This window comes from Nomascus leucogenys, chromosome X (genome assembly GCF_006542625.1).
Source record: "Nomascus leucogenys isolate Asia chromosome X, Asia_NLE_v1, whole genome shotgun sequence".
NCBI classification, from domain to species: Eukaryota; Metazoa; Chordata; class Mammalia; order Primates; family Hylobatidae; genus Nomascus; species Nomascus leucogenys.
Genome location: NC_044406.1, coordinates 139,327,237 through 139,338,085, shown reverse-complemented (window position 1 = coordinate 139,338,085; position 10,849 = coordinate 139,327,237). Strand labels below are relative to the sequence as shown.

The 10,849-nt window shown below is 58.0% G+C and overlaps 1 protein-coding gene across 1 annotated transcript; it reads left to right on the top strand.

Moving 5' to 3' along the window:
- The first annotated feature begins 4,549 nt into the window (after window positions 1-4,549).
- EMD (emerin) lies at window positions 4,550-6,968 on the top strand. The gene is made up of 6 exons (XM_003279301.4): window positions 4,550-4,919; window positions 5,043-5,147; window positions 5,296-5,373; window positions 5,588-5,721; window positions 6,162-6,211; window positions 6,293-6,968. Exons 1-6 carry the CDS (start codon window positions 4,838-4,840, stop codon window positions 6,606-6,608), a joined length of 765 nt encoding a protein of 254 aa, XP_003279349.1. The 5' UTR covers window positions 4,550-4,837; the 3' UTR covers window positions 6,609-6,968.
- Window positions 6,969-10,849: the final 3,881 nt, after the last annotated feature.

The window sequence follows — 10,849 nt, the reverse complement described above, 5'->3', positions numbered from 1 at the left end:
TGAAGATCGTAAGAAAGTAAAGACATCTTCTTACGTTGAAGATGTCAGAGAACTGGAATTGGCTCCATTCCTGCTGCAAAGGCTGAACCTCCAAGCAGCTACACCAACAGTTAACAAGCTCACCGCCGGCGAGGGCCGCCAGGCCCTGGGGGAGGGAGGACTTCGAGGGGAGTCGCCTCCAGCGCCCACAGGGTCTGCAGGGCTCATGTCTAGGCCCAATCACAAGGATCCTGCGTGTCTGAGTCTGGGGGAGCCAAGCGCACCCCAGGTGGAAAGGCCCAGGCCCAAGGCCACCTTGTCCAAGGAGCCACCCACAGTCACGGCCCCCAGTGTCTGTCCCAAGCCAGGATTGTGTTTCCTGGGGTGGGGGCAACAGGTTGTTGCAGGTGTTTACTGGGCGCCTACCTCAGGCAGGGCCCCAGGACGGGACTGCAGGGCTCCGAGCCCTGGGATGAACCTGACTGCCATGGATTGGGTGCTGCCAGGTCTGGCCTGGGTTGGGCAGCAAAAACAGGACCACCCAGGGGAACATGAAAGTTAAGTTTGTTTAATATTAAGAAGATTCTGATCTTAAAGAAAACATTGGCCAGGCATGGTGGTTCATGCCTATAATTCTAGCACTGTGGGAAGCTGAGGCAGGCGGATTAATTGAGCCTAGGAGTTTGAGACCAACCTGGGCAACACAGCAAGACACTATCTCTACCAAAAATATAAAAATTAGCTGGGTGTGGTGACGTGCACCGGTAGTCTCAGCTGCTCAGGAGACAGGTGGGAGGATCGTTTAAGCCCGGGAGTTTGAGGCTGCAGTGAGCTATAATTTCACCACTACACTCCAGCCTGGGTCACACAGTGAAACCCTGTCACTAAACATTAAAAAAAAAAGGCCAGGTATGGTGGCTCATGCCTGTAATCCCAGCACTTCAGGAGGCCAAAGTCGGTGGATCACAAGGTCAGGAGTTCAAGACCAGCCTGGCCAAGATGGTGAAACCCCGTCTCTACTAAAAATATAAAAACTAGCTGGGCGCAGTGGTAGGCGCCTGTAATCCCAGCTACTCGGGAGGCTGAGGCAGGAGAATTGCGTGAACCCAGGCGGCAGAGGTTGCAGTGAGCTGAGATCACGTCACCACATCAATGCACTCCAACCTGGGTGATAGAGTGAGACTCTGTCTCAAAAAAAAAAAAAAAAAAAAGGCCAGGCGTGGTGGATCCCAGCACTTTGGGAGGCCGAGGCAGGTGGATCACGAGATCAGGAGTTTGAGACCAGCCTGGCCAACACAGTGAAACCTGGCCTCTACTTAAAATGCAAAAATTAGTTGGGCGTGGTGGCGGGGCGCCTGTAATCCCAGCTACTCGGGAGGCTGAGACAGGAGAATCACGTGAACCCGGGAGGCGGAGCGTGCAGTGAGCTGAGATTGCACCACTACACTCCAGCCTGGGCGATAGAGCTAGACTCTGTCTTGGAAAAAAATAATAAAGATAAAAATAAAAATACAAATAAAAAATAATGTTAACAGCTCAGTGAACAATCATCTACTTGTCATAGATACTGAGGAATGTTTCCATGTTGATATTTTTTCCTTGTAGCTCAATCACGTTGGGATTGTAAGTTACACAACATATGCTGCTTGCAAGCCATTCCATCCTTAAGGAGCAACTCAGTTTTCTTATTCTTGACTTAGAATTGGTTGCACCCCGATGTCTCCTCTGCCTGCACTTCCGAGGAAGAACCCCCGGAGGCCCTCAGATTTTCCTGTACGCGCCCTTCCCAGACCCTCTGGCGACTGCAAATCCCACCCTACCCTTGACGGGAAACTCTCTGAGGCTGTCCAGGTCATCACCCCCAGGGACCAGGTACTGGTGGGGGAATGTTCCGTGAATTAATTGCTGTACTCAGGGCTCTTGGACAAGTCTCCCCTGATCGCAGGGTCCTGACTCTCCCTGTATAAGATGGAGGCTCTGCTGCTCCTGCCTGGCTTCTACTCCTGCCTGGCTTCCAGTGGTCTGGAGTGGAGCTGCACTGCAATGGGGCTGGACTTAAGCGCCAGGTACCCACAGGGTGGGTGCAGGGGGACCATCACAGTTCAGCTTCCTGGTGCCATCTGTGGTGGGACCTGATTGTGGGGCAAAGGGGTGGGACATAAAAGGCAGAGTGCCGAGGCAGGTACAGAACGGGTTGGGGGGTGCTCCTTAGGGAGAAGGCAAATCTAGAATTCCTTGACCTCATAAGGAAACAGCTTGGATCCGTATGGGGAGGGGTGGCATGGGGGAGGATGGAGCAGCACTTAGTACACAGAGGCCTCTGGGAGAGGGGCCAGGATTGCAGAAGGCTTGCAGAGGTGCTGGGGAATCTGATTTTGTCAAAACTAAAAAATCCACGAGGCAGCCTCTGAGCAGCCCAAAGTCCAAACTGCCATCTGTCCCCTCAGCTCTGAAAGATGAGGTGCAAACCCCTGCCCTACCCAAGGCTCTTCTGCTGCACACTGTCAGGCACTGTCTTCATGGACCCACACTTCCTTCCATATTGCTGGGGACAGAGTGGGGCCTTGCCAACAGTGATTCCTCTTTGTTAGGATCTTTGTGTGTAGTCAAAACAGGGCCCCATCTCCTCATTACTCCCCCAGGTGTCCACCTCTTCCCACCCCGTGGGCAAACCTCCATGGATGACTGGTCTGTGACCCTCACCAGCCGGGCCAGCCATTCTGGACATGACCAGAGCCCTCCCCTCTTCTTCCCTTGTCACCAGCCCTCATCTGTGAAACCACAGATGGCATATCACCTCTTCACGCTCCCACTTTGGGGCCTACCCAGTGAGGGGCACACTAGTTGATTCCATACACCCTCAGCTGGCTTTGTTTAGAATGTGAATGTCACAGCCAGGTGCGGTGGCTCATGCCTGTAATCACAGCACTTTGGGAGGCCGAGCCGGGCTGATCACTTGAGGTCAGGAGTTCGAGACCAGCCTGGCCAACATGGTGAAATCCCGTTTCTACTAAAAATACAAATACTAAATACTAAAAATACAAATACTAAAAATACAAAGCCAGGCATGGTGGCATGTGACTGTACTCCCAGCTACTCGGGAGGCTGAGACAGAAGAATCATTTGAACCTGGGAGGTGGAGGCTACAGAGAGCCAAGATCGCGCCACTGCACTCCAGCCTGGGTGACAGAGCGAGATTCTGTCTCAAAAAAAAAAAAAAAAGAGAATATGAATGTCACCTCCTTTCTCTTCTCCATGAGACAGCTTATATCTGATCAAGGCCCTGGGAATCCTAGCCACAGTCCAGGCTCCTGAGCAGGCCTTGGCAGCCTTCCATAGCTCGCCACCCACGTCTGCCCCCTGCCTAGCCACGCTGCGCTCAGGGACCATTCCGACAGGAGAGGACGCCCCACTTCAGCTCCCCCCAGTGCCCTGGGTGAATGAACGGCATGAAGGGTTAGGGGGGCACACGTCGTCTCTGCACGCATCGCACGGCGCCCTCTGCCCGCGCCCCCTGGCGTGCCCGTCGGCATGCCCGGGCCCCTTCGAAGGCTGCTTGCTTCTGGAGTGCCAGCGGCCTCCTGGCCCAGTGCCCCACTTCCTCCCGGGTGGAGCGAGGGAGGAGGAAGGGAAGCAGAGAGGTAGGCGGTGGCAAGCAGCAGGCACATGTGCGCGGGCGAGAGCCCCGCAGACTGGGAAGGCGGGCCCATGGCAGGGGGTCTGCGGGGATCGCGTAGGCGCCGGCCTTGCCCTGCAGCCGCTTCCCGGGCGATGCGCACACAAAGCGCCCTCGGCAGCGCCTGGCCCAGGGCCCGCGCTCTCTTAGGGTCCGGGCCCTTCCCGTCGCTGCTGGGGCGGCCGACCAGGATGCGGCCGGGGAACCCTAGGCTCTGGGGCCCGGGGAAGGGGGACGACGGCGGGGAGTAAGGATGTGCAGGGATCGGGCGAAGCCCAAGTGACTTAGGGACCAGAGCCACCCCAAGCGCCGACTTCACCCGCTCGCACGTCCCGGGTCCCTCGCGCGCAGGCCCCGCCCCTCTCACCCCGCTGGCTCAAGCACGCCACAGGGTGACGTCTCGGCTCCCAGCCGCATCACCCTGACTCCCGCGCGGGCCCCGCCCCCTGCCGCTAGCCAATCTGTGCGTTTGTGACTTTTGGGCCCGCAGCCCCGCCTGCTCCCACTGCGATACCGGTTTGCATTGCCCTGACTCCCGTGAGGGCCCCGCCCCCTACGCCGCTAGCCAATGCGTGCGTTAGTGACTTATGGGCTCTCAGTGCCGCTCGCTCCCACCGCGAGACCTTCTGCTCCGCGCCCGCGCGGGCCCCGCCCCCTCCACCGCTAGCCAATCCCCGTTTTTGTGACGTATGGGCTCGCGGCCCCCGCTCGCTCACCGCGAGACCTTTTGCTCCGCGCCCGCGCGGGCCCCGCCCCCTCCATCACTAGCCAATCCCCGTGCTTGTGACATATGGGCTTGCGGCCCCGCCCGCTCCCACCGCGAGACCGGTTCCCACCGCCCTGACTCCCGGGCGGGCCCCGCCCTCTCTGCCGCTAGCCAATCCGTGCGTGGATGACGTTTGGGCTCGCGGCCCCAGCCTCCCAGCTCTCAGGGCACGGCCGGTCTGTGCCAGCTACTCCCGCGGTTAGGTCCCGCCCCGCGCAGCGCGCGCAGCCTGCGGATCCAGCGGCCGTGACGCGACAACGATTCGGCTGTGACGCGACAACGATTCGGCTGTGACGCGAGCGCGGCCGCTCCCGATGCGCTCCTGCCGCCCCCGCCGTGCTCCTCGGCAGCCGTTGCTCGGCCGGTTTTGGTAGGCCCGGGCCGCCGCCAGGCCTCCGCCGGAGCCCGCACCCGCCATGGACAACTACGCAGATCTTTCGGATACCGAGCTGACCACCTTGCTGCGCCGGTACAACATCCCGCACGGGCCTGTAGTAGGTACGCGGCGGCGGGCGGGACCCCTTCCGGGCCCCCTCCTCGTGCTCCGCCTCGCGACCTCCCCGCTGCCCTCCCCGCGCCCCTTCCCCGGCCCGCGGCCCTGACCGCCCGGTGTCCGGCCAGGATCAACTCGTAGGCTTTACGAGAAGAAGATCTTCGAGTACGAGACGCAGAGGCGGCGGCTCTCGCCCCCCAGCTCGTCCGCCGCCTCCTCTTATAGCTTCTCTGGTGAGAGCCTCGCCTGTGGGGACGGCCTGGGACGCGGGGAGGATGGGGTCGCGAGGGTGTGGCAGGGGCGCCGGTTGAGAGCGGCACTGGAGAAAGGGGAGGGAAGTCTGGGGGGGGCAAACAGTTCTGTCTCCTTCTTTCAATCCAGACTTGAATTCGACTAGAGGTGATACAGATATGTATGATCTTCCCAAGAAAGAAGACGCTTTACTCTACCAGAGCAAGGGTAAGGCAGGGGTTGGGTGGGCACGCTGGCACCTTCACCCGACTGCGTCAGGGACCCCGCTCACAGGGAGGACCTGAGACCTCAGTCCCAACCACTCCAGCAGCCTTAGGAGGGAGAAACTCTTACAGGTCCCGAAATGGGATTCAGATTAGGGCCATCAGGCCAGGCGGGGCACACCGATGCTCCCTCTGCTATCGCTGCCCCCCTTCCCAAGGCTACAATGACGACTACTATGAAGAGAGCTACTTCACTACCAGGACTTATGGGGAGCCCGAGTCTGCGGGCCCGTCCAGGGCCGTCCGCCAGTCAGTGACTTCATTCCCAGATGCTGACGCTTTCCACCACCAGGTGAGCTGGCTGGCAGGTGTCCTGTACTTGGGTACAACCTAGGGGATCGCGGCTGTGTTTGGATAAATCCAGGGGGGCACTGGGTACAAATGGTGGCTCTTGGGCCTCCGGGGAGACTCTGGCTCAGCGGACACCTGTTTGGTCAGGGTCCTACTTTGGGGAGCCATCAGAACTATGTGACTAGAGCACATAGAATGCGCCCTGCACCCTGGTCTGGGATCTAGGCTCAAACTCTTCCTGAGAGTCCTGGGAGCAATGAGCACAAGTGGCAAGGCCCCATGGATAAAAGGCTGAACACCCAGAGCCATTCAGGAGGGTGTGGGTCCCTGGTCTCTAACCAAACGTCATAGCGGACCGGCTGGGGAAGTCTGGACTGAGGGACATGACAGGGCCATGGTGGCCCTGCCAGCCAGTCCCCTCACCCTGACTCTCTTCTGCAGGTGCGTGATGACGATCTTTTGTCTTCTTCTGAAGAGGAGTGCAAGGATAGGTGCGTAGTGGGGAAGCCCAGGGACAGGGGCTGGTTCTGGGCCCAGGCTCCTGGCCCACTTGCTTCCCTCTTTTGCCTCAGGGAACGCCCGATGTACGGCCGTGACAGTGCCTACCAAAGCATCACGCACTACCGCCCTGTTTCAGCCTCCAGGAGCTCCCTGGACCTGTCCTATTATCCTGCCTCCTCCTCCACCTCTTTTATGTCCTCCTCATCACCTTCCTCTTCATGGCTCACCCGCCGTGCCATCCGGCCTGAAAACCATGCTCCTGGGGCTGGGCTGGGCCAGGATCGCCAGGTCCCGCTCTGGGGCCAGCTGCTGCTCTTCCTGATCTTTGTGATCGTCCTGTTCTTCATTTACCACTTCATGCAGGCTGAAGAAGGCAACCCCTTCTAGAGGGAGCCCTGAGGGTCTGGGCTTCAGAGCCAGGTCTTTTGGGGAAGTCCTGGCTGACTGCCTTAGCAGTGGGGGTGGGGGTGGGGGTGGGGGTGGGGGTGGGGGTGGGATGGGGTGGGGGAAGGCGCAGGGGCTTTTATGTGTTTTTGCTTGGGGGGCGCTGGGCCTAGCCCAGAGTAGTGCTTGCTCCCCCTGCCTTGTCCCACCAGGGAGGCAGCAGACTCAGGCCCTCCATGGTCCTCTTTGTCATCTTGTTAACATGCATTCCTCCTTTTGTCATCTTGTTGGGGGGGGGATTAACCAAAGGCCACCCTGACTTTGTTTTCGTGGACACACAATAAAAGCCCCGTTTATTTGTAATGCGTTGGCTCTTCCTGGAGGAGAGGGTTGGGCTCCCATGGCAAGGGCCTCTGCGTCTCGGGGCTTGAGGATTGCAATCTGGCTTTGTTGGGTCCGCATTTTTGCTTTGGTCTGGGGATAGGAATCAAATGCTACCCAGAGATGTTTGTGTTTTGTTTGGGAGTTTTATTCCCTAACTCATTCCCCAAAGCACGTGTAACTGCTTATACATATAATCGTGGTACAACAGGTGTATACAGAGAACCCACTTGGAAATTCAGGCAAAGCTGCATGCGTGCTACCAGCAGTCTGCGGGTGTTTTAACTGGGAAAAGCTGAAGTCCACCCCAGTGTCCAAGGGCATGGGGACGGAAAGAAAATGAGGCGTCTCTGGCACATCATTCTCAGCTCCTGGAACTGCTGCTTGTTTAACATGGGAGAAAAGCTCCAAAGGCTGAAATGCCCCATCATCCCTGGGTGATGGAATTCACCTGCCTATATTCTCACTTAGCTCCCAGGTTTTCTGCCCTGGGTATGTATTTCATAACCTTCAAAGTATATATATAATTTTTTTTTTTGAGACGGAGTCATGCTCTGTCACCCAGGCTGGAGTGCAAGGGCATGATCTTCGCTCACTGCCACCTCTGCCTCCGGGTTCAAGCAATTCTTCTGTCTCGGCCTCCCTAGTAGCTGGGACTACAGTCGCACGCCACCATACCCGGCTAATTTTTGTATTTTTAGTAGAGACGGGGTTTCACCATATTGGTCAGGCTGGTCTTGAACTCCTGACCTCAGGTGATCCACCCATCTTGACCTCCCAAAGTGCTGGGATTACAGGTATGAGCCACCACGCCCAGCCAAAGTTTGTGTGTGTGTGTGTGTGTGTATATATACACACATATATATATATATATATATATATGTATGTATGGTTTTATTTTATTTTTTTCGAGATGCAGTCTCACTGTCGCCAGGCTGGAGTGCAGTGGCGCATTCTCAGCTCACCACAACCTCTGCCTCCCGAGTCCAAGCGATTCCCCTCCCTCAGCCTCCTGAGTAGCTGGGACTACCGGTGTGCACCACCATGCACGGCTATTGCTTTGTATTTTAGTAGAGACAGGGTTTCACCATGTTGGCCAGGATGGTCTCGATCTCCTGACCTCGTGATCCACCCACTTTGGCCTCCCAAACTGCTGGGATTACATGTGTGAGCCACTGTGCCCAGTCTACATATGTTTTTTTAAGTGGAAAGTGGGTACTAAAACCCAAGACAATGCCACGTGTTGCTGTGCACGCCTGGCTCTATGCTGCTGGCAGAGGGCGGGGAAGCACAGAGGGGCTGCCCTCCACTGCACACGGGCAGGTGGGAAGCAGAGGCCCAGCAAGGGGTGGGGTGCTGGCATTAGTCACCCTCGCCTTTGGCTCCTTGCTGCAGGTAGTGGGACAGCCCAGCCTCCCACACTTGGCACAGCTCCCATGCAGTGCCTGCACATGCATTCATGGAGGCAGGGCTGGGGCTGGGGCTGGGGCTGGGGCTGGGACCCTCCCTGGCTACTCCTGACCATTTATCTTGGCTGCATCCTAGTCTCTCCTCACGTATATTTTTGGTCCTAAAATAGCGCATAGTCCAGTGTGTTGAAAACATGCAGAAAAGAGTGAATCACTTCTAATTTTCTTACCACTCACAGTTTCAGCCTTTCTTGTTTGATTGCTATAAGCTCCTCTTACCTGGCTCAGCCCCCAGAATCCAGCTGTGTGGATTCCCCACGCCCCTGCCCTCTGCCCCTCACCATCCCAAGTCCAGTGCAACGGACTGATGGCTGGCCCTGCACCAGGCGAGACCTGGATGGTCCATGGCGGGTGGTAGGCATGGGCAGGGGATGCCACCTCCTCACAGGTCCACCTTAGGGACCGAAATGTTCCCATTAATGAGCCTGTACGTGGGGGGGCAGAACAAACAGCTTGCTACTGCCAGGACCCTAGAAGGACGCAGTGACAGAGCCTCCTGTTTCAGCAGCTGATAAAAACCAAGTGCACTGACAGGAAGAACCAAACTCACCTCAGTCCAGTTACCCCAGGAAGCACTCACTACCCGGGATTGGGGCTGGACTGCAGCCCAGTGTGGCTGGACAGAGGCAGATGGGGCCTAGCAGGAACCTACATGGGACCTGGGGTGGTGGCAAGGTTGACATCCCAAAGCTCTAGAGTAATAGCTGGTGTCAGGGAGACGGGGGATGTGGAGCTGGGCTTGGGGCATCCCAAGGAGAGAAAAGAGATATCCACGTATCGGGACGAAATGGTGCTTTCTAGGCCTTAGGTCAGGTCCTGGATCTGTTCCAGGTGAGGAGTAAAGAGGAGGTAGCTGGGTGTACTTGGCAACCACTGTGGTGGCTGGCGTGAGGGAAGAGAAGGAAGGAAGGAACAGCGGCCACCCCTGACGTAGCTTGCCCTTTTTCATTCATTCCAAAAGAGCTCCCAAGATTGGATGGAAGAGGGCTCCCGGAGTCCCCACCCCAGTTCCCCAGGGAATTAAAAGGGCTGTGAGACTCCCTTTTCCTGCGAGAGCCCCCAGGGCTCGGAGACTCCCTGATCCTGAGGGCTCATGGCCTTCCCCAGGGCTCTGCTCCCACCACCTCCCTGAGCTCCCCCTGGATTCCTGAGGCCTCCCACTTGGGCTTGGTCACCAATCCCCAGGGCTCCGTGGGCCTTGGAGTACTCCCTCCCCGTTCCAGGGCTCCTCAGGGCTCTGCCAACCCCATCCTGTGATCTGTCCCACCCCCAGGGCTTCAAACCCCATGAAGGATCCTGACTATTCTGGACACACCCAAGTGTGCTGGGTGCCCCAACCAGAACCAGAAGGATTAGGAAGGTTCCATGGGCCTCAAGAGCCTCCAGGCCTCCACTTAAATGTTCTCCAGAGCTCTGAGAGACCACTGTGGCCCGACTTTCAAAAGTTCCCAAAGAATCTGGGGTCCCCCGCAGGGCTCCAGCCATGCTCAGACATACAGCAGGGGGCAGCAGCTGCCCAAGGTCCCAGCGAGAGGCCACTCTGGGCACTGTCCAAGAAGATACTGTATTTTTTCCTCCGCTCCCACCAGGCCCTGCCAGACCAGGGAGGAGAACCACCTGAGGGGGCTGGGAGGGTGTCCAGGCGGCCAGTGGAGAAGGGGACTGTGGAGAGGGACTGCAGGTCCAAAAGAGGTGACAGCGCCAAGGCCGGCCAAGAAGGACATTTGCCTTGACCCTCAGCTGGGGTGGAGGAACGAAGGGTGTCTGCTGGGCCACCACCACTTTCAAGAAGAGAGTTCCAGGGGTGTAGAACCTGTGGCTTCATGAACATGGCACACTCCTGACTCTGAGGGCATAAAGGAAAGGAAAACGGCAGAGGAACCCTGCCTGACTTCCACCTGGGGCTGGGCTGCTGGCCCCAGGCTCAGGGCGGCCACTCACTGGGAGACACGGGGCAAGCAAGACACAGAAAGGGGAAGTCCCAGCCCCAGCCCCAGCCACTCTACTGCTCCCCCTGGGCCCAATGGCATAGAGGCAAAGGGGCCAAGCACACTCTGGAAGCCTCTAGAAGCCACCAGCTGAACGGGGGTGGGAGGCAGCAGAGCCAGGCCCAGAAAGATGCAGTGCCAGTGGGGAGGACGGGAGGTCCCCCTGAGGCTGCAACTTATCCGCTCAGCCCACTGTGTGCCCAGCGTTCTGAACCTCTGGGGCACTCCCTCCTGCCCCGAGTCACCCAGAGTCTCCTGCCCCCTCCCTGTGCCTGCTCCATCACATCCTCTCTCAAGCCCCATGCCTGGCAGGGCCACCGGGGGAACCACCCTAGGGCTGGGCTAGGTGAACCACGAGCACCGGTTCCCCAAACCTCCCGATCGTCCCCAGGCTGCAGGCACACAT